We start from the raw sequence: 24,323 nt of genomic DNA, 5'->3' as shown, positions 1-24,323 counted from the left end.
GAAGCACAGCGGGTGCCCCGGAGGAACCACGGGAAGGCCGGCAGCAGCAGCAAGGCTGTGGGGGACACAGTCTTGAGGAATAGTGGCAGTTCTACAGGCAAAGGAGCACAGACTGTGAGAGAGAACTGAATGCGGTCTACAAAGCCGGGGAAGCCTTCCCAGGGTAAAAACATAACTGCATCAACGTGCCATGATTCGGAAATGCCATCAAACACCAGAGAGTCTGCTCATAGGTCTTGGGAGCCCCAGGGTGTGCCAAAAGGCAGACAAACTGTTAAAAACTTGTTTTGAGTACCAACCGAGTGAATTAGAAAACCAGAATTTACACAAGTCCCCAAGAGAAGTCAATATGGGGAAAGTTGGCGTAAATACTATCGGCAGCAAATGAACATTAATGATGAAGTTGAAGGGCAAAATCTGTACAAGTATCCATATTTGAGATGTCGAATTGGGGAAAAGTTGGAACAAGCATTGCCACAAGCAAATGGAAGTCAGTGAAGAAGTTAACAGAGAGAACTTGAGCGAGATGTCATTATGGGGGAAGTTGGAACAAATAGTGCCTAAAGTAAATGGAGAATAAACAGTGAAGGAATACAGTTGTGTTATACTGAAAGAGAACATTGTTAAACATCCAGGTAAGAGAAGCACATCAGGCAGTGAGCCTTTGAGAAGAAGATACCTGACAGGAGAGTGTACCAGGGGATATATAAAACCCAGAAGGACAGTATACCAGTTAATACATTTAGGATATAAGGAGGAGAACAATTTGAGAAGCCCTGGTGTGAGAAGCACATTAAGCAATGAACTTTTGAGAGGAAGGGCACCTAGCAAGAAAATATACCAGGGGATCTGCAAAACCTAGGTTTCCTGGTAGGGGAGCATACCAGGAAACCCTCCTGAAAAAATGTATTGTGCAAAGAGATATTTTGACTATTCTTGAAGAATCATTATTTGGAAGAGACACTTTTTGTTATCCTCAGGAAAGGGTTGTGTGTGAGGGACATGTATACTACTCTTGTGGAATCATTGTTTGAAAAGACACCTTTGGCCATCCTTATAAAGTTTTTTTTTAATTTTTTTTAAAATTTTAAACAACACATCAAACTTAACCAACATATAGGACATTTCCATAAATGCACATCTTGTCTTACATTCACATGTTACGCTTCACAGTCCTCCCCTCTCCTATCCCCTTAACTCGAGCTCCTACTTCGATGCCTTAAGATTCGTTACTTAGGGTTTATCTCCTCTATTTTATACAGGCGTATCGTCTTCACTGGATTCGACCTTGGGAAGTCCCGACATCGCAGTTACCATTTGCCTCCATGCTACCAGGGGTCCTTTTTCCTCCTCCCCTCCCATCCCCTGCTGAGTGCTTCGTACCATGCCATCATCTCAGCCTCTGCCCACTTTAGGAGATCATACCATCACACCTCTAGTCTGGGTCTTTGGGCTGCTTTCCAGCCCATAGCTATTCTCCGTTTGGCCAGGATGTAAGCCAGGTCTTTCAGTTTGCTAATGTGCTTTAAATTACGTGGTCTAGCAAATCCCCCCCAACATGCATGCCCATACTGACTCCACCTCCAACTTGATCCCCTTTTGGGCCAGGCGTTGTTTAACCTCTTCCCATAACCTATCCACCTCCGGGCACGGCCAGAACATGTGAATCATCCCGGCATCCACCTGCCCGCACTTGGGGCATTTCTGTATCACTGTATTTCCAAACCTGGCGATTTTACTGGGGGTCATGTATGCCCTGTGGGTGATGCACAGCTGGATCTGCTGCAGCCGCGCATTCCGGGACACCTTCTTGTGGTACCTCTGGGCTCTTTCTCATTGCCCATCCTGCATAGGTTCTCCCACCTCCTCCTCCCACTCCTGCCTCAGCGGGAGCAGCTCCTTGCCCACTCTGGACATCAATAATTTGTAGATTTTGGATATTTCGTGCCCGCCCTCCGAGATATCCTACATCGTTTCAATGACTGCATCGGGTTGTTCTGTTAATACTGCTGCAGGCCACTTTTCTCCCACTCGTTTGATGATTCTGGTATATGTAATGTGTTGTCCTGGGTGAACCCCGGTGCCTTCCATTATCTCTTGAAAATCTAGTATCTCCCCTTCCTGCCATATGTCTCTGAGGGTCACCAGGCCCATCGGTTCCCAGAATTTACAGATCCCTCTTATCATTTGCGTGTCCTCGCTGCATAGCACTACCAAAGGTACCTGCAGGGAGCACGGAGTTGGGTTTTCCACCACTTGGCATGCTTTGTGGAATTTTTTCCAGCCTAGTTCCAGCAATCTCGCACGTCCCTGCATCTCTGATTTAGGCAGCCATATTAGTTCCCTTAGAAACAATGGAGTGCAGTCACTGCTTAGCAATGTTGCTTCTGCTGTCTCTTCTTCCGACAGCCATCTGGCCACGTACTGAAGCTGCCCTGCCAGGTGATATATCGCAAAATTCGACAGGTTTATGCCCCCTCTATCATACACGTTCTGCAGCTTCCATAGGGCTACCCTGTTTCTGGAATGATGCCATATGAAGCCCCTGCATAGGCTCTGGAGTTTCGTGAAAAAGCATATGTGGAGCATGTATGGAATGTTCGTAAAAAAAAGTGTAACAGCCTGGGCAGGACCACCATCTTAAGCAAGTCTGCCCTGCCCACCATGGCCAGGGGGAGTTTCGCCCAGAACCCCATGCTGTTCTTGATGTCCTCCACTGCCTTCTCCATATTGTATTTATATTCATCTGCGGCCTTATGATCTATATCAATCCCCAAGTATCTAAATGTTGTAGTCTGCCACGGTATCTGCAAGACAGGTAGGTTTCCCAGTGGGGACCCCCTATATCTTCCCAAAGGGAACATGCTAGATTTTTTAGGGTTTACTGCTTTGCCCGAAAGGGTTGCATAGTGTTTCATCACTTCCAGGACATACTGCAAGTTTTCCTCTGGGAAGCGCAGGTATAGCAACATATCAGCGTACAGTGATATCATGTGCGGTCCCCCCTTCCTGTGGATGCCTATCTCCCCGTATTGTTGTCTGAAGCTGATTGCTAATGGTTCTAATGCCAGTATGTATAGCATGGGGGACCAGGGGCAGCCCTGCCTTGTGCCTCTGCTAAGTTGCCATTTTTCCGAGATAAGCACGCCTGTTTTGACCCTAGCTATTGGGGAGCTGTATACCATCTCCACCCACCTCAGATACCCAGGTCCTATCCCATATTCTTGTAGGGCCGCCATCATCCACGGCCACCTCACGGAGTCGAAGGCTTTTATTGCATCCAGCGAGACTATTACCATTTCACCAAGCTCGCTCTCTGTTCTATTATATGGTGGAGTCTCTTATGGTTGTCGGTTATGTTCCTTCCCGGGACATATCCGGTTTGATCAGGGTGTATGAGTTTATTAATTACCCTTTTTAGCCTATTTGCCAGCACGGCCGTAAGGATTTTGCTATCCTGGTTTAACATGGATAGGGGTTTGTATGACCTGCAGTCTGTGCTTGGCTTACCGGGTTTCAGAAGCGGAACAATCACTGCTTCGCTCAGGGATTCCGGCAGCCTTCCCCTTTCGAACACCTCATTTAGCATGGTCAGCAGGGGGGAGGTTTACTTCCTGCCTATAAGTTTTGTAAAATTCACTGGGGAGCCCGTCTGGCCCCGGGGCCTCACAGGTGGGTAAGTGCAGGACAACTGTCTCAAGTTCCTCTAATGTAATTGGGGCCTCCAGGTTCTCCCTTTCCTCCTCATTTAATTTGGGTAATCCTATGTCTTCTAATGTTTCCAGTGTCTCCTGCCCTGCTTCCTCCCCTGTATCTTCATAGGGGCGTTTGTAAAATCTAAGGACCCCTCATTCACTCCCTCCTGGGTGTTCCAGATCTGCCCTTCTCCCGTTATCTCTCTGATTACCGTTCTCAGTGTCTCATTTTTATATAGCCATGCCAACAGCCTCCCTATTTTGTCCCGCCGTGCTTGTTGCCTTTCGATGTATTTCTTATAATTCAATTTGCATAGTCGTTCCCAGAGCTCCCTGTTGGCTTGCTGTAATTGGTTCACTTGTTCGGTATCCTCCTGTGAGGTGCCCTCCTGCCGCATCATTGCTTCCAATTCCTTCTCAGTCTCTTGTAGCTCTCGCTCTATGCCCCCTTGGAACCCTCTAGATTTCGATATGTCTGCACCTCTTACAACCACTTTAAACACTTCCCATAGTTTCTTCTGACTTCACACTCCCTGTGTTAGTTACAAAGTACTCGATAATTTCTTCCCATAAATCCTCTCGGAAGCCCGAGTCCCATAGGGCCTCGGCTCTAAGCCTCCATGTTGGGATTCTTGCTCTGGGGGGCTGGTGTCTCCACTCCACCACCAAGGGGGAGTGGTCTGATAGCGTTCTTGCCTTATATTCCGAGCCCACCATTTCGCCCGCGAGTTTGGAGGCAGTGAACATATAGTCCAGTCTCGTGTATAGGTTTTGTGGGGCTGCTTAGTGGGAGTAGTGCCTATCATTTGGGTGTTGCTGTCTCCAGATATCCTGTAGCCCAAACTCTCTCAACAAGGCCTGTAGTGCTTTTGCGGCGGGGGTGGGTTTATCTAGTTTCATATTAGACCTATCCATTTTGGCATATAGTGTGTTGTTGAAATCCCCTCCCTACATAATCGTACTTCCCAAGAAGGGGCTAACTTTGCCATATAGGGTCCTAAAGTAGGCCGCTGTGTCTTGGTCTTGTGTTTATGATCAATTCTCTGTTCTCCAACAGCCCCCGTATTACTATAATCCTCCCGTCTGGCTCCACCGTGGCTTGGAGCATCTGAAATGGCAAATGAGGTGCTACCCAGGTAACCACCCCCCTGGCATAAGCTGAATATGTTGCTCTCATGGCGGTCCATCTCCACTTTTTCTTGAGCTTCTCAAGTTTATCTTTGGTGAGGTGGGTTTCCTGTAGTAATGCTATGTCTACTTTCTGCCTCCTCAAAGGCATCATTACCTTGTTCCTCTTCAAGTAGCTATTAAGATCCCTCACGTTCCAAGTTACGATTCTGAGACTTCCCAATGCCATCCATATTTTGTTCCCCCTCACCCCCTCACTGTTCCTCTCTCCAACTTAGTTTGGCATGAGTATGGGCTTGTTCCTCATCTAAATTCAACATTAACTCCCCAACTAACCCCCATCCCGTTTCCCCCAACTTTGTTTACTGCACACATTTCCGTCCCTCCTCCCCACCCTACCCATTCCCAACTGGTGCCCAGCTCCATACCTGGATCTCGGGTTCTCCCTCATTTGGTCCTATCTCGGGTTGACGAGATCAGGAACCCAGCAGGTTGTTACAGACCTATCGGTATCCTAACTAATCTATTCACGGGGGTATAAGAGCAGGGTTCCATGGGGCTCCTGCAATTTACACTATATCTCTGTGCCTAAGTATCCTTATCAATGCAGCCTATGTAGCAAAAGTCACAACTGCCTACGCCCTGTCTTATATTCAAGTCCCAATGTCTGAGTCTGCAGCACTTTAGGTACTGCAGCTTCTATGTTACTTATCTGCGCCGCCTTCCTTCTGGGTGCCAGTCTCCGATGGGCAGTTCTGCATGTCAAGCCAATCTGACGCCTCTTCTGGGGTGTCGAAGAACAATGCTCTGTTTTGGTGGTACACCTTCAATTTCGCCGTGTATATCAGCATGTACTTATAACCTGCTTCCCGCAGCCGTCTTTTCACTGCACCATAGTTCATGCGCCATCTTTGTACCATCAGTGTATAATCCGGGTATGCCGTGATATTCACTGATGCCCTTTGTATCGTTCCTCCTTTCTGAAAAAATGCTAAAATTCTTTTCCTGTCTCGATAGTTCAGGATTTTGACAATATTTGGCCTTGGTGGGGCCCCTGGTGGTGGCCTCCGCGTTAAGGCCCTATGTGCCCGTTCCACTGCAAATCCTTGGGTCAACACCCCTCCCGTTATTTCCTGCAGCAGCATTGTTTCAATGAAGTCCGTGGGGTTTGATCCCTCTGCTCCTTCCGGTAGTCCCACAATACGTACGTTGTTTCTCCGGGCACGTCCCTCCGGTTCTTCTGACCCATTTTCGAGATTACTCACACGTTGTTCTAAGATGTGAATCTCTGATTTGTGAGACGCACATGCTGCTGTGTTCGGGGCCATCTCTTTTTCCACTTCGCCCGTGCGTTCTGCCAGCGTTCTGACATCTTGCCTGCGGAGATTCACCTCTTCCTGTACTGCGCCCACTTTAAGTTCCAGTGCGGCCTTCAGTTGGACCATGGCCGATTACAGTTTAGTTTCCCATGCTAGTTTCAGGTCCGCAATTGCTTCCAGGATCTGCTCGTCTTTGTTCCCCAAGGCGGTATCTGCGGCGGGGGTCTTCTCCTTACTTCTGGCCTCTTCTGACATTTTCAGTGTTCTAGCACATTCTTCCAGCGTGGGTTGTTTGCCCTTTCCCTTGGTCTGCTTATTCGCCATCTTGACGTTGCTGTGTGTTTCTCTTCAGGTGCTCAGAAATATGGTTTTTGGCGCCTCAGGCATAGTCCGTACTTGGCTATGATGCCAGCAGGGGTCTATGGTGAGAGTTATCGTGTGGTGTCTGTTTCGTGACGCGAATGGATTATGTCCTCCCATGGCCTCAGCTGCTGCTGTTTCTTTCAATTTATGCACTCTGACTCTTAGTGGGGCCTCTCGCCGTCTGCGTGTCCAGGGGCTTGGGGTCCTGTGTTGGTGTTACTGTAGGTCCTATAGGCACCAACCGTGGTCTGGTTTGCCACTTCATGCGGTGTCTCTGCTGTCGTGATTTCCGGTAGCCATCAGTACATTAAAAGCAATCTGTAGGGTGCATCAAACTCTCGAACGCAAAGGACCACATTTTGTCTGCGATTGATTCATTTCTGTGAACCCTCCAGGGCTCTTAGAGCAGCTCTACAGGGTCGGGCAATAGTTCCAACCTTCCGTTTGTCACGGTATGGTGCAAGATCCTTTTCAATGCTAGCTGCATGACTGTGGAATGCACGACTGTGGGCTGTACTACTACTACCTGTCTCGTGTACACTCACCTATCAGCACTCTATTCTTCAGTCTCCTTAAAACTACCCTCTGACCTGGTTAGGCTGACTGTTAATTCTTCGTCCTTCATTCTGGTGTGTGCTTAGCAGCTGTAGCTCCAGGATGCCCCTTCGGGTGAACTCTGCGCTTTTAAAATCTTGATACATACACCATACTATCCGTCCAGATTTTGTTCAGGAATTCGATCCGAGTAAAGTAGTGTATCAACACCTTGATTATGTTATGGGTTGTATTGAAATATAGCTGGAAAGCTTAATGAGATCTGCTGCCATCGTACATTATCACTGAAATATACACAAAAAGCACTTTTTAGATGCTTGTAGCAAGTCCAAAATGCCCAAAGCTCTTTTCTCGAAGAGAACATCTGTCAGAGGCAACGGCTGCAATGGTGCATTCTAGGAACATTGTTTCACCTGGTCCTTTGGCACAGACTGTTTTGGCCATTCTGAAAGATACAGCTGTTCGACATGAGTGGGCCATGTCCATTAGAGTTGTTTGTTGGAGTTGATGTACCAATCATTGATATCGTGGTTGTCCATAGCCTTTTAGATTTGGGTCTACATAATATAAACAACACTTTTCCCTGCAAAGGATATTCTTTCCTTTTTCCTCCTTTTTACATGTAGTGAATTAGTCAAAAGGATTCTTGAAAAAAGAATCACTTTATTGTGCTATAACAAAAATCAGATGTTAGCATTCCTTGGAAGATTTAAAGTTCAGAGGACTTTCTCCATATTCTCTAGGCCCATGTTGCATCTAGCTGAGATCTCCTGTTCATCGTTGAAGATTGGTTCACATATACGAGTAAGACTGCTGGTTAAAATGTAACAATACAACCTTGACGTTTCCTTTGTAATAGTCCTCAGTGAATCTTTCTTCTACATCCTTGAAATGTTTAGTAGGTTTTCCGAATATCCCACCAGTCCATAACACACCCTCTTTGGAAAAGAAAACTATACATCACTCTTAGTCACTTATCTTTTGCATGACTGGATTTTTATAATCCTAGGCGCTCTACCAATAGTATCCCAAAGCCTTAGTAAAAGCCTTGTTTGGGTGTGATTGTATGATGGGGCTTTATTATGAGAGTCACTTTGTTGTGCTATACCAAAAATCAGATTCTAACATTTCATTGCATATTTAATGTTCAGAGGACTTTCTCCATATCCTCTAGACCCATGTTGCATCTAGCCGAAATTCTCCTGTTCATGGTGGAGGATTTGTTCACATATTAACTATGTCACTCTGTCTCCTTTCTTGACGAGTAAGACTGCTGCTTAAAATCGAACAGTACTTTAGTAGGTTTTCCCGAATATCCCACCAGTCCATAATACCCCCTCTTTGGAAAAGAAAACAATATATCATCTTGATCACACATCTTTCTCACGGCTGGAATTTCATTATCGTAGATGCTTTACCAATCATATCACACAACCTTATTAAAAGCCTTGTTTGGGTGTTTTTGCATGATGGGACGGTTTACGAAACTAAAATAATTTCTATCGCCTGATGGAAACTCCTGGTGCTCAAGCAATTGCAGCCCTTCAGTAATGTCCTTCTAAAATGTGTTGTTATTGGGCTTTATAATGCACTCCACTGCCATTTGCATGGTCTCCAGGTGCTCTGGTGAATCTGAAAGAGAGGGAGAATGGGTGAGATTAGTCGCAAGAGAGGGGAAAACGCAAGATAACATTGTTGTGTTGATACATGCAGACCAAAAGTACCTTGATCTCTGGGTGCTGGGTTGGGGGTAGGGCAGTTTCTAGGTGTCTGTATCAAGAGCATAGAGGCATTTGTGTTTGAAGTGGAGCCTTGTGTGCACATGATGCTAGGGATGCATTGGCATGGGGTGCAGTATGGAATTTGGATGTAGAGGTGTAGTGTTCTGATGTTTGTTCTCTGTTACCAAGGGCTGTTCAATTGCCCTATGTGGGTGGCTTATTTGGTATGCATATTGTATATTGGAATGCAAAATTTGAGTGGGTTAGTGCCAGGAGACCTCAATGGGCAGACACACCTGAAACCACATATATAGCAGATCATACCACGGCATATTAAGGCATGTAAAAATGCTTCAAATTGGTGCTCTCTTCATCCATGGTGCTCCTCTACTGAGTAGCTCTGGTACCATTATCCCCTGCATATAGTCGCCTGCTGGAGACCGTTCTTTTCAAGGAGGAATCCTTTAACTTCGATCTTAGCGATTTGGTCAGAGCTGGATGTAGTGGTTCATTTCTCACGACTTGCTCATCGCTTCCTCCACTCCTTTCTCACTCTTTGCTTTCTCCTCTGCACTCCTTTTTGTCCTCGTCCCACCACCATGCTGTAACCTGCAGCCCAGACTCCAAACACCTAACTCCCACAATCCAGGGGGGCACAGTGAACTAAAAGTCACTCAGATGAGCAGCATTGACAGGCAGACTGCACGCAGCTCTGCCAGGGGAGGATACAAGGGCTGCAGCTGCCATTTAAATAATTTACTCTGCCTGCCATTCCTGTTTGCCAGCTACAATGCTTTTTCTTTCCGTTAAAACTTTAGGACCTATGAATCCAGTATTCTTATTACTAAATGTATTTTCTACCTTTGCAAATGGGTTTACATGAGGTCCACTTAACTGCACACTCACCGATGATTTTTGCCTCATTGATATTGTGGTTTATGTAATTCTATTGCAAGGGTTGTGAGTCTTTGCTTCTTAACACCAGCACCTTTCTCCTGATATGTATGGGTTCAGGGTCATCCTGGGTTCAACCATGGATTGGTATATGATATGTACAGGGGTCTGGGGATGGAGTGGGAGATATGTGCAATCCGCTATATACCTCATCTGGGACGTAAGTCGGCACAGACTCATCTCACTCTCATCCTCTGGCCTCTGACTTTGTCGTAGACACCTTACACTCAAATAATATAAAGGAAAAGAAAGAGCAAGGAATAGGCTACCAGAATGTGAAGATTAACCTTTTCACTGAAGACTGTGCCTTGAGATAAGATGATCTGCGCAGGATCACAGTATTGTCCAGTGACCATGCCAGGCTGTGCCACGCAACATCTCTTCAATTTTCTTAACTAACCACCTCTCCAGACTAACCAATTATGATATTCAGTGGGAGCGGTAAATATATTGCAATGTTGAACCCTGCTGTCAAGTTTTTACAACCCTCTTTTTGAGGGGATGAACCTCTAGACTTGCACCCATTTTATAGAATATTAGGTGTTACTGTCTGAAAAATGAATATACTTAAGTTTAGCAACCTGAGGCAGAGGAAAGGCTTAGTCAGCCTTGCTGGTAATTGGAGCACAGATCTCTGGAGCAAATGCTTGAAACGCTGAAGTATCTTCTTTGCTCTCATGGCTCTAACTTTTCAATATGCATCTCCTCTTATTGCACATGATCAATGTATTCCTCAAAGAAAGTGGAAAACACTTAATCGGTTGTGCTGTGGTAAACACCCACATTTCATGCAATACAATGAATACAGAGTACATTCCTGAATACAGAACAATTACCAGCAATAATTGATCAGATGGAATTAGTTGTCAACATCAGTCAGGCAGCAGTGCACTATATTCTACTATGACGAGCATTATTTAATTTTTGTAAAATATCTGCACTGACCTATTTGCAGCTGGGTGGGGTCCATTGTCAGGGCTAGAGTGCAGGGTGCGTTACTCATTTGCCCACCCATTACGATCCACCCATTAACACGTGAGACAGCAATGTAAATTGTACCCTCAGTAAAACCTATTAACGCTGCAAACCATTGAAAAAGTGTTGAGCAGAGCAGTGTTTTCGACCTTCCTTTTTACCTTTCATATTCTTAATGTCCATGAAAACCGCCTCCTTCAATACTGTTTGGGGTGTATCCAAAATGCATGTGAGCCAACTGATGGGCCACATAGGCTCCTGCTTCCTTCTATATTCCTTGAAAGGAGCCAGAGGCCAACTTGTCACTGTTGTTCTGCTTAGGTGACCTGGGTTGACTTGCTTCAGTGAATGTCCTGAAAACTACCAGTAAACAAAGGATCATGCAGCAGAATTGGAAGGTGCTGGGAAGAGCATACATCTCACTGTCAGCCCCAGAGCAAACCGGCAGGTCTACGCTGTATGTTGCATGCGCTACATTTCAGTTTTTATGTACGAGTAACCGGGATAAGGTTTTTCCACCAGAAACAATGTAGAGAGTAATGAAAAAAAATTGAACAATCATTCTTACTATGTTGTACATAGTATGGGGGATCAGAATGATAATGGCAGAATTGTGTATGAGAAAGGAGTAACATTTGTACCTATAATGGCAAAGATTCCGACTAATACAGATGAACTATTTATAGGAGTAACACAATATGTGCAGGAAAATGCAGTAGAGGGAGTGCTGGGGGACAAGAGAAGTAGTGATGATGTATTACTGCAGGGGAGCCTCTTCCAGGTGAAGTCAATGATGTTTTAAGGGAGTGGTGGTGTTCTTGATTTCTGGGGGTATGGAGTTACAGTGCAAAGGCACTGGTGGTGAGGAAGTGTGGAAGTGTGTCGCAGATCAAAAGGCGGCATGGGATGATTACAATGAAAAGTGCTTGGAAGCAAAGAGTGGAAGATGGGAGTAATAGGCGATTATGTTTGACAGATATGAGGTATGGCAAGCCCATGGATTGATGCATGGACGAAGAGTAGAAATTTCCACAGAAATTAGTACATTGACAGCAAATCTGCATATTTTCTGCCTGGGTTCATCCTTGCTACCATTGCCTTTCAAGGTGATGAAATGTTTGAATTTGTCATTGGCGAAGAGGACCCCAGAGTTTCAAGCCCTGGGGACAGCATAAAGAAATCAGAGGAAATGAAATTTAGAATGGGATTAGGGGCGGGAGGTAGAGGCAGAAAGATAGATATCATCATTTTTACGAGGTTCCGCATAAGTAAAGAGCCATCCAGTGGCAGATGGCAAAGAAACAGAAACGCAGGATGATAGTTCAGGGGGGAAGTAGGGAATTATCAAAAAAATTAGGATTTTTATCAGCAAATAGATTACAATAGAAGCCCAATGTGGATGTGAGTTTGCCAAGGGAAGTGACGCAGAGATTGAAGAGGATCAGTCATAAAACATAGCCAGGGGTACTTGTGGTGACATGGTGATGGGGTGAGGGTGGGAGGTGTCAGTGTTCCATGAGATGGAGAAAGATCTGTTTGACAGGTCTTGAATGCCCCACGATGGTTTAGGAGGAATGGGGGGTGGAAGAGTGGCCAAACTGTATCAAACGAGGAAGCTAGGTCAAGGAAGCGGATGAAGGATAGCTGGAAGTGACAAGAAGAGCTGGGGGAAGTCTGAGACTTCCATCAACGCTGTTTCCGTGTAGTGTCTGCTTCAAAAACCAGATGGGAGCGGGGCGCATTGTGCATTGATTTGGAGGTAGTGGATTTGTTGACAGGTTTGCACTGCCTGTCCTACAAAGAGAGTAGAACAACAGTACTGAGCATATCACTTGAGCAAGGTAAGCCACATTTTAATCAAAATATTCCCTATAGGGTTAGAATTATGGGAACCAGCACAGACATTTTTATTAAAAGGGGATTAGAATAAATGCTTACTTGTAATGGTTCCATATGCTCTTTTCTCTGTCCTGGTCAACGTTTTGAATTTCTTTTTGCCCCTCTTTTTATTTGGAGACTGTACAATGCTTTTCAGGATTACAACTGACTTTGTAGCTTTTTGATGTCCGTAGAATACATTTTGCCTCGATCATGTGTGGGAAACAGAAATCGGGCACTCTCGTAAGAAAATACTGGACATTTTTTCTGATGCGAGTAGCCCGTTTTAAAACAGATCTACTATTCTTGCTTTGCTTCAACACATTCCATCTTTGAGTCATTACTTCTAAAGATATTGAAGTAGTTGAAGTACCTAATTCGGCTTTGGACGAAAATTGGGCATACATTCACTTTTATTCATTAATGATTGTGGACGTTGTGCTCCCTCATTTCGAACAATTCTTAATCGTGGAATATGAGCTCACTATGACCAATACAGTTCCAACTCGCTCATTGGCCCCATTGCGAAAATATTCATCGGAGACTCATGACACTTGTTTATTTATTTCATTTGTGGAGCGCGCACAAACCCTCAGGCATCTTGTAATGATGACTTAAAGAACTCGCCAATAACGACTACCAATTTAGGAAGAAATGTAACAAACAGGGACGCCCGACTTTATTATGGCTACTGGGCATGGCTGCCTACACCACTATGTCCTAATGCTAGCGGTAAATGAAATAATAAGTCTACCATTGCGCAGTTTACGCTGCTCACCTGGAATACTAGAGGATACCTTAATCTAATACACAACCCAGCTGTTCATGGTATTTTCACCTATATTGACTTATTAATTCTGCAAGAGACCTGGATGTGCAATTGTTTTATGCTGGATGGCTACTCGATTATTAATAGAGTAGCTGCCAAAGGTCCTAGCGGTAGGCCGACAGGTGGCCTTGTCATTGGAGCTAAGATCAATTTTCAACTAACCGAATTTCTACCTGACATTGTTTCACAATACCTACTGTGTGCTAAATTGAGTTAGTTCTAGTCCAAGATGTGGTATAATTTTGTAATCATTAATATATATATATAACCCACCTGGGTGCTTACACACTAACTCTATGATGTCCATTATTCTCCAGCATGGGGTCTGGCATGGATTCACATGCTCATGAATATTCCCCGTCGTCAGGCTGGGAATCCTCGGTAAAGAAAAAATCAGTATCAGTATCAGTTTCGTTTCTGATCTCTTTTTTAGTAGTAACCAATCACTGATCTCTGGGTCATACTGCCCCCAGCCAATGACTGCCCTCTCCCTAAGCCCCGCCTCTGGCAGCCATCCTCAGATTTTTACCGCACGCTCAAGTGTTGGGAGTCCTCATGCTTTAGCTCTCGAGTTTTTGCTGCGTTTTCGCGCTTTTTCAGGAGATTTTCTCATTTTTTCGGTTTAATCGAGCCTCAAGCTCCACCGTTTCTACTTCCAATAACGGGGACCCGTTTCGGAATTCTTCTACGCCCCTCAAGGGTGAAGTTTTCATTGAGTTTACGCTTCTTGGAGGATTCCGGAAGATCTGCGGCCTACCTCAACGGACATGACCCAGGACAAGGGAAGCTCGACGCCCGGATCCAAGCTGTTCAAGTGCTGCCCTGGATGCGGATTACAAAACGTTTTCAAGGAGGACGAGCATTCGCGATGTCTCTACTGCCTTCATGAGGACAAGACGCACGTGGAGAAGCACTGTGCGTTCTGCAAGAACCTTTCGGAATGGACCAAACAAGATCGTCGTTCCCGCCTCGCCGCCTGGCTGGAGAAGGGCACAGCAGGTGAGAAGGCGAAGAAAAAGTCTGAGCGGGCTTCTAAGTCCTGTGAGGGCGCCCCGGCGACTGGGGCCCAACAGAAGGCCAAGCACCGCGAGTCCGCGGGCACCGAGAGCGCAAAAGGTCGGGGTCTTCGGATGCCAGGCAGGTCGCGACTTCCCCGGCACGTTCAACCACGAGCCAGCGCTTTGGTTTGGGGAAGAGGAAGTCCGAGAACCCGGGTAAGCTGCTGGAGCGGCCCCGGCCGATCTCGAAGGGGGAGCGAGGCGCTGATCCTCCCCCCAAGGCGAAGGCCCAGGATGCACCTAAGGTGGTGAGGGCTTTGATCCAGCCGGCAAAGGCCTCTATCGAAGTGGTCGCTGTGACCCAGGCGAAGCCGGCTGAGACTACGCCAGTGGAAACGGCCTCTGGGCCCAGAGTATCCCTGCCACCACGGAGGCCCATCGTTAAGACCCCCGTGAAGTCCCCGGCGGAAAAAGAGGGGGGGGCGGTGGCCATTACAGACTCGGAATCAGCCTCTGAGGAGGAGCTGGTGGAAACCGAGAAGGGCCTCAACGAGAGGTTCGAGAAGGTTCGATCCCAGGGGGCGGTCCACGCTGACGTGATCACATATGGCGACGAAGAGGGCCCAGTGGAGCGGCCATCCCGTCCGTCGCAGCCATTACCCGAGCCCCAGGATAGCTCGGCGGCCATTTTGTTGGCGATCCAATCCTTATGTACCGAGATAAGGATGAGATTACCACGGACCCCGACAGAGGATCCAGAACCAGGCCCGTCGGGAAACCCTCCGAACAAGCGGACGAGGGTCCACCCCTCCCCGCCCTTCGTGCCCGCGAGGCCGGTGGACCCCTCATCCCCCTCGCCGGACCCTAGAGAGGATACGGCGATGGATACAGCAACGGGGATGGACGACGACGGCGGCGATGACACAGCGGACAACCCGTCAACACACCCCCCCCCCCCGTGGGCTGCTCCAGCCGACGAAAATGGCTCCTTCCACGCCATGATAACCAGGGCATCCGAGCTCTTCCAGCTCTGCCCTGAAGAACAAAAAAAGGAAGGGTTTCTTTACCAGCGGCGAGAGGCCAAGAAGAAGACAGTCCTCGCAGTGCCTTTGCTCGACGACACCTGGAACGAGGGGCTTGCTGTCCTCAAGAACCCTTCCACGGCGCCCGAGTCCCCCATGCCGCCCCCTTGTGCCTCAGGGCCCAGCACACGCCGGACTCTGTCGTCTCGGCAGCGGCTAAGAAGAAAGCGCCAGGTGCGGCGGCTTCAACTTCCACTTCCCCGCCGGACATCGAGGGCAAGAAGTTGGACTCCATGGGATGACAAGTCATCTCGTCGGCGGCAATGACGATTAAGGCGGCCAATGCCTTAGCGATCGTGGCCCGCTACGACAGGGAGCTCTGGTTCAAGATAGCTCCCCTGCTAGACTTCCTGCCTGACAAGAGGGCGGAGGCCCTAGAAATTCTGCAGGAAGGCGAGGTGGCGTCGGATCACGCCATAACGGTGGCAACGGACATTGCCGATACCAGATTTCGCCAACTGGGCAACGGACTTTGCCTCCGACGACGAGGATGGCTCAAGGTGACGGACTTTCGCCAGGACGTCCAGACCAGAGTGTTGGACATGCCGTTCGACGGCAGCAACCTTTTTGGTAAGGCGGTGGACGAGTCTCTACAGGCCACCAAGACCGACTCGGAGACGGCCCGGGCCCTAGGGGTGCTTCAACAGCGACGGTCCTTTCGGAGCTCCGGAGGCAGACCGGGTGCCTCCAAAGGATCCAGCGGTGGCTCCTCCACTTACCGCCAGGCGGCCCGCTCCTCTTCCCAGGAGGCCTACAGAGGTCGCGGCAAGCAAGGGGGACACCGCCGTCATCGCCAAGGAGGCCAAGACGGCAAGGCTGCCTCCAAGCAAGACTGACCCGGCCGTGTTGACGGGCCCCCACCAAGCACCCCGGTGGGAGGCCGGCTGACTAAGTTCGTCAGCGTGTGGGAGTCCATCTCCACCGACCGTTGGGTGTTGGACACCCTGGCCAACGGGCACTCGCTGGAATTCCAAAAGAAGTGCCCTCGCATTCCTCCCGTGGCCAGGAAGGAGAATCACGTCCCTCAACTGCTGTTGGAGGTAAGGGCGATGCTCAAGAAAGGTGCTATCGAGCTCGTCCCCAGGAGGCTCCGGAGTGTACTCAAGGTACTTCCTCGTCAAAAAGAAGACAGGCGGTTGGCGGCCCATCCTGGACCTGCGTCAGTTAAACAAGTACATCAAGGCGCAGAAATTCAGGATGGTCACCCTCCAGCACATGCTGGGACAGCTGGAGGAAGGCGACTTCCTATCGTCGTTGGACCTGGAGGATGCTTACTTCCACATCCCCATTCTATAAGGACACAGGAAATTTCTCAGGTTCGTGGTTCAGGGACGCCACTACCAATTCAGAGCCCTACCGTTTGGATTAAAGTCGGCACCCAGGGTATTCACCAAGTGCCTGGCACCAGTGGCGGCGCGGCTGCGCCTGCAGGGGATCCACGTTTACCCCTACCTGGACGACTGGCTAATCCGGGCAAGGACAAGGGAATTCTCCGTCGAACACACAGCGAGGACCATCCGGTTGCTCACGGAACTGGGGTTCGCCATCAACTACCCCAAATCCCACCTGGTTCCATCGCAAGTAGCACTGTTTCTGGGAGCGAAGCTCGATACAGTGGGGCAACTGGCCTCCCCGTCAGAGGAGAGGACCAAGACCATCCTGGGCAAGGTGTGGCACCTGTTAGCCATGGACGTGGCCAGGGTGAGGTCCATCAAGTCCCTTCTCAGGATGATGTCCTCATGCATCTATCTTGTACCCCTTTGCAGACTTCGGATATGTCCGCTACAGGAGTTCCTCGACGCCCGCTGGTTTCAGGCGACGGGCTGCTTCGAGGACAGGATCCCTCTCGACGAGGAGTTCCGTCGGGCGATCCTATGGTGGGGCACCCGTGCTCACCTCACTACAGGCACGGACTTTCAAACCCCAGCGTTTCAGGAGACGGTCACGACGGACGCCTCTCTGGAGGGTTGGGGGGCCCACACCGGAGATCTCCACACAAGAGGCCTTTGGCTCCCGGAGGAGAGGTCTCTCCACATCAACATTCTGGAGCTCCAAGCAGTGTTCTGGGCACTCAAGTCGTTCCTTCCGTCCCTCAAGGACAAAGTGGTGAGGATCTTCACCGACAACACCACCACAATGTTCTACATACGGAAGCAAGGGGGCACCAGATCCCCAGCACTATCCAGGGAGCCCCAGGATCTGTGGCACTGGGCCGTCGGCCAGGGGATGTTTCTGGCTCCCTTCCACTTGGCAGGAATAAAAAACACCATTGCCGACTCACTCAGCAGGGAGCTGTGCTCGTGCCACGAGTGGGAACTACGCCAGGATCAAGTGGATCGGCTCTTCCAATGATGGGGCAAATCCCAGATCGACCTGTTCGCGACGGCGACGAACTCCGTGCCAGAGGTTCGCCAGCAGGTTCCCACAGCCGAGGAGCATGGGCAATGCTTTCTCGTTCCCCTGGGGCGGCCTGTTTCTATACACGTTCCCTCCGTTGCCATTGCTACTCTATCTCATCAACCAGCTCAAGAAGTCCAGGTGCAGAATAATCCTCGTCGCACCGGCGTGGACGAGGCAGATCTGGTTCCCGGACCTTCTGGACTTGTCAACGTCCCCACCAGTCAAGCTGCCGGAGGACGCGGATCTTCTCTCTGGAGAAGGAGGCGCCATTCTCCATCACGACCCGCAGTTGCTGAACTTGCAGGCCTGGCTCCTGCAGCACTAGAGTTTGGAGGGTACAATATACTGGCTGATGGCAGAGAGGTTCCTGCAAAAGCCAGGGCGTCCTCAACTCTCAAGTGTTACGGTCATAAATGGAAGAGGTTCTCTGTCTGGTGCCATGCACAGAAGGTTAACCCTCTGCGGATTATGGCCCCTCAAGTACTGCCGTACCTACTGTCGCTGGCCAAAGCTGGACTGGCTCACGCCTCCATCAAAATACATCTGGCTGCCATCTCCCGATATACCAGGACTACGGGATGGGCGTCCTTGCGGTCTCATCGCCTGTTGAAGGAATTTATGAAGGGACTATTCCGATCATTCCCGCCGGTGAAGGCTCCTGCCCCGGCGTGGGAGCTTAATGTGGTGCTGACCAGGCTCATGGGGGCCCCTTTCGAGCCTATGCATTCGGCACCTTTGAAGTTCCTGTCATGGAAGACAGTGTTCCTCGTGGCCATCACCTCCGCACGACGAGTGGGAGAGATCCAGGCCCTATCTTGCAAGCCTCCATACTTGACTTTTCATGACACGAGGGTGGTGCTGAGGACGCACCCCTCCTTCATACCCAAGGTGCCTTCGGACTTCCACCTCAAAGAGCCCTTGGTATTACCAGTTTTCTTCCCGTCGCCTTCGACGCCGGCCGAGAGGACTTTGCACTCGCTGGATGTAGCTAGAGCGCTGAAGTTCTACGTGGACCGCACAAACAGTTGTTCGTGAACTTTGGGTCTGTGAATCAAGGGAAGGCTCTCTCAAAGACTTCCATTTCCAGATGGCTCTCCAGCTGCATCATGCACCATCACCGGTTGGCAAACCGACCGCTGCCCGGCCGTCCGAGAGCCCATTCGACCAGAGCGATCGCTGCTACCACGGCGTTCCTGTCTGGTGTGCCCCTGCTGGACATCTGCAGGGCTGCTACGTGGAGGTCGACGCACACCTTCACAAGATTCTACTACATCGATCGGGACTCCAGGGAGGAGTCCAGGGTCGGCCAAGCAGTGCTGCGCAATCTGTTCGCCTAAGGTGAGCCTGGTGAGGAGGTAAGAATTGCTTAATGTTGAGTTTTGGATCTAATGCTTAATGTTGAGCCTTTGCCACCTCCCGTGGTTGTGCATGTGTATACTGCTATGTATTCTTTTATTCATGAGCATGTGAATCCATGCCAGACCCCATGCTGGAGAAGGAACACGTTACTTACCTGTAACTGTTGTTCTCCAGCATGGGTCTGGCATGGATTCACATGCGAACCCTCCCACCTACCCCTCTGCGACTCTTCACTTGGTCATACTGCCACTTTGCGTGCTACCAAATCTGAGGATGGCTGCCAGAGGCGGGGCTTAGGGAGAGGGCAGTCATTGGCTGGGGGCAGTATGACCCAGAGATCAGTGATTGGTTACTACTAAGAAAGACAGATCAGAAACGAAACTAATACTGATTTTTTTCTTTACCGAGGATTCCCAGCCTGACGACGGGGAATATTCATGAGCATGTGAATCCATGCCAGACCCATGCTGGAGAACAACAGTTACAGGTAAGTAACTTGTTCCTTACTGACATCCTGACTGAATGGAACTGATTATGAAGGTCATTTTGACTCGTACTCTGAGTTGGTTAAGAACATTGGCTTGATCAATAAGGACAAAGTAATGGCTGAGGCGTTGAGGTTAAAATCGACACAAATGCTCCTGGCAGACATGTGGATATTTTTTTAAGGATATGGCTATGTTTTTGTTGATTTATTGGAGGAAGGGGCATTGGGTCAAAGTCATCTAGTAAGATAGATTATTGTTTCACCTTGTCTAAAGTCATGATTATGGTTAATCAATATCAAACTAGCCACACAAATCTGAGTGATCACTCACTTGTGAAACTTGTTCTGAATTTAAATAATTTCATCTCTTAAGGAAAATAAGAGACGAATGCCACATTAATAATCGAGGCAATACAATTGTATGGAATAAAATTAATATTGATACATGTAATCAGTATTTAATGAACATGGGCTCACTACTTAATGGCTTCTCTCATATGTGCCCTCAAGATATCATTGCGACCATTTTGAAATACACACAGGCTTTGATCGGTACTTATAGGCCAAACAATAAGGTACAGAAGAATATTTTTTTAAATATATGACACTGAAATTGCAGATAAAAAGAAAAACATGAGCTGTAACTTAAGGTCAATTAAAAAATCCAAACATTTGAGTATTACCGCAAAAAGTATACTAATCTGTAAAAAGAAAACCATATATAGAAACTGGTTAGTAACTGATAGGTACTCATTGGCAAATGCTCAATGGCAAATTATATTCAGTGCCTTAAAATGTAATGATAACATATTTGGCATATCTACCAAAAACACATAGATGCACATGATAAAAATGAAATCAATAGGATTACTGAGACTGCCTGGTCAGAATATATTTATTCGCTTTATTTTGTGGGAGAATCGAGATTGGACTTCAGCCTGTCGCCTTAGAACGGTGTAATAATTTCAAAAAAACAATTCAAGCTATTATACATAATATAACATAACTCAAAGCTTCCAGGGCTCCTGGTCTTGACAGAACAGCAAATATTTTTATGAAACCGGAGCCTTCAATGTGGGATTACATCCTGTATGCGCTGTTCACACATATGCAGTTCTGGAATCATCCCAGAATCATGGCGAGAATCAATAGTTATTCCAGTTCATAAAAAGGGGCATTGGAATGTTGTCTTTAACTATTGATTACTCGCTATGATCGGTTCTTCATGTAAAGTTTTCAGCAAATATTGTTAGATGATTTTATGACATGGGCTATTTATAACAACCTCCTGCATATGCAACAAACTGGGTTCCGGAGAGGCATGAGTACTTCACATAATATTTGGGCAATTCATTTTATGATAAGGAGTACTTTATCCACACTGGGAAAGAACCTTTATTTAGCATTTATTGATTTCTCTGGGGCCTTCAATAGTGTCAACCGACAGACTATTGGCTTAATTAAACAACTGGATCATGCTACCTGCTTTTTAAAATATAATTAGACATATGTATTATTCTGCCTCTGCAACCATTATATTAAATGCCACAGACGTTCTTTCGGCGCCCATTAAAACTAATTTTGGCCTGAAGCAGCGATGTGTTCTTGTTCCATTACTAGGCGGACCTACAGGAACACATGAACAGCTGTAATAATTATGCTCCTTGTCTGAACAAGCAGAGTCCTGCTTGGTAATCCTATTCTGGCAACAGTTATTCTTGTTTACACACCTGTTGGATTACAACGATCTGTGCAAGCTTTACATTCCTATTCTAATGCCAACTATCTTCGAATTAATCACAAAAAACAAAGATTATGGTGATGGGGAAAAAACAAATACAAAAATGATGTCTGGAAAATTGACAATAATTGCATTGAAGTCACTGTAAATTGAGTTGGGTTTGTTATTTGTTGTTTGAATAAAATTAATAAAATTGTTTTAAAAAAAATAAATAATAATTGCATTGAGGTTGTGAACAGTTACACCTATTGAGGCAGCCCTATTGCTTTTACTCTGCGCCAGGATTTATTTGAAAATTATATTGTTCCAAAAACTAGTTTTAAAAAAATTGGTGCTATTAGGAACATGGGTGGCTCGTCCCTTGAGGGCCTGATCAAACTGTACAGGAGCAGCATAGTCCCAGGACTTCGATATGGCCTTGAATGTTATACAGACAAGCAAATTAATTGGGTTAATAGATTGGAGGGAATCTCTGGCACCCCGATCCGTGAACTGAGTCTGTGCTCTATTAGCACCCGACAACAGGTTAACAATCAATCAAGTTGCTCAGAACGTGGGCTGAATCTACCTGATACAACCCGCGTTCCCAGCCACCTGCATCTCCCGCCCCGCCATCTTCCTCCTATCTCCCTTGCCTAAATATCCTCCCGTCCCTCACACTGCCACCTTGGCTTCCCTTCTTTCTTCAGCGGCTGCCACCGCCGCGTTATTGATGTTCCTGCTTCCTGGCCGCCATGGAAATGCAAGAGGGGCTCCGTATGGAGACCCGCCTTCCAGATCCATGGTGGCCATTTTAGTGAATTATTTTGATTCAATGAACGGTAACCTGCGTCCTGTTCACTTAATCAAAATACAATGCTCTCAGAACCCCAGGTTATCAGATTGGCAACCCAGGTTGCTAATAGCATTAAGACCCGATCCGGCCTGCCGGATCGGGTCTTAACACTTAATTCTTACTCTTTGGATGATCAAACGTAGTGATTGGGCTCTGAAGATTTTAATAGATAAAGATGAGGAAGCCTCACTACTGAATCTCTTTGCCACTATTCCTAATGAAGTGGAATGAGACAATAGACTAATTATTTTACTGGATTGTACAAGTGTCTCTCATTTTCATGGCTGGAATTAGATCTTTGAACTTGGTGTTAACCGGCACAGAACTTTGAGGATCAGCAGTGCAGGTAAGTGCAGTATCTGTGAGCATTCCTTCAAGTGCTTTTTACATCCACATAGTTCAAAATCCTACTGCCAGCTAAGCATGAGAATGAATGAATGAACTGAAACAATTACAGGTGTACAACAGCAGCTGTTGGCAATCCTGAAATGCAATGGTCACATTTGACGAGAGATGCAAAGAAACTAATTTGGGGCTTTAGGATTGTGCAATATTTTGAAATTCATAATGTATTTCTGTATGGTAAGATCATAAAGGTTTGGATGTAGGGACACCCTGTCCCATTTTCAGAACTAATGTTCATCTAGTAAGTTTTGAGAACATGCTTGTTGTTTTCCAGATTCTTCATCAGCCGTCAAGGCAGCTGAAACTGAGGAGGAAACTGGTTATTGGGACGTGAAGATTTCACCAGTTCTCCTGAAACTAGAAGAAGCATATGGTGGTAGGAAACCTCATTTTATATGAGCATTTACTTTATGAAAGTATCAGAGACGTGTTCCATAATTTTTCTGTATCTGTACTCTGAGGCCTCAAACGAAGAGGGAACAGGTGGGAAAAGTGCTGTCATGAAAGTAGTACAAAAAACAATGCATTTACCTAACATAGTTGTGTTCTCTGAACAGAAAACATAATAAAAGTATATGTTCATGGTGGTTCTTGTTTTTCTGAAAGTTAGTGTCAGAGGGAAGCTTGAAACCTGATTAGTAGTCCTACCCTGGGATTTCAAGTAAGGAGCATTAAGATACTTTGAATCCCACAATATTTATGTTTTTATTTTGTAGTTTTATAAGGCCACCAACTTGCAGCTGACTGCTTCATAGCACTATGAATAAAGAAAGTAAAAAAAAACAGATGGGAACATGCCCATAGGTAATTTGGGTAACACAAATCAAACGAGACGATAAGGAACAGAAATAAAAAAGGTGTTTTGTGATTACTAACCATAGTACAACGAGGTGAATTCTTAAAATGCCAGCAAACACTAGGTACAGAGTAGTACTGGAGGTACCCTTACCCACAAATTATGATTTTCTTTTCCTCAATTACTGAACTTAAACCAGGTAAGGCAGCAGTCCCAAATAGAATTTCCTACACAATAATTCCCTCCATCCATATTTTTGGTCAGAGGTATTTTCCATGCAGTTATAATACCTTTAAATATGGGTGCAGATAACCCAGAGTGTTAGAAGTATGCTATGTTCTGTTATGTTGACTTATATTGCGCACCACTACCACCACAGAGGCAGTCTCCAGGTGCTCACATGGCTCTGCAAGAAAGTGAACAGGGTGGGTTAGTGAGAGTAGAGGGATAGTATAGGTCCATAACCAGGTGAAACTGGCGTCTGTGTGTGTTGGATTGCAGATGAGTTGATTTTGAACACTTGCTTGTTGTACACGTAAGGGTGAGTTCCAATGCCTGGGTTGTTGTATGTGAATGTGTATTATGTTATGTTGGGTGTGTGTTTGTGTGTTTGTGTGAATTTGGCTGGTATTTAAGGTTGTGCGCACTGGCTTGGTGTGTCCGTAGGGGTAAGGTTCAGCGCATGGGATTGTTTGTTGTATGCAAGTGTTTAATTATGTTGGGTGTGTGTTTGTGTGTAGTTTGACTAGCCCAGGGGTGTGTATAATACATGGGAGGCGTGTAGGTGGGGAGCAGGAGCGGGG

General features: G+C 47.0%; 1 protein-coding gene across 2 annotated transcripts in view; it reads left to right on the top strand.

Moving 5' to 3' along the window:
* Nucleotides 1-24,323, top strand: part of ARMC2 (armadillo repeat containing 2) — a 948,787-nt gene that overhangs the window by 277,910 nt on the left and 646,554 nt on the right. For both annotated transcript variants that reach the window (XM_069606547.1, XM_069606546.1), the window contains one exon: nt 22,999-23,100. In XM_069606547.1, the coding sequence (XP_069462648.1) occupies nt 22,999-23,100 (102 nt within the window). The remainder of the gene's footprint in view (nt 1-22,998; nt 23,101-24,323) is intronic.

The sequence above is a fragment of the Ambystoma mexicanum genome, chromosome 4p (assembly GCF_040938575.1).
Source record: "Ambystoma mexicanum isolate Mex_15411 chromosome 4p, UKY_AmexF1_1, whole genome shotgun sequence".
Classification (NCBI taxonomy): Eukaryota; Metazoa; Chordata; class Amphibia; order Caudata; family Ambystomatidae; genus Ambystoma; species Ambystoma mexicanum.
The sequence above is the reverse complement of the archived record's forward strand: the minus strand, read 5'-3'. Positions and strand labels throughout refer to the sequence as shown.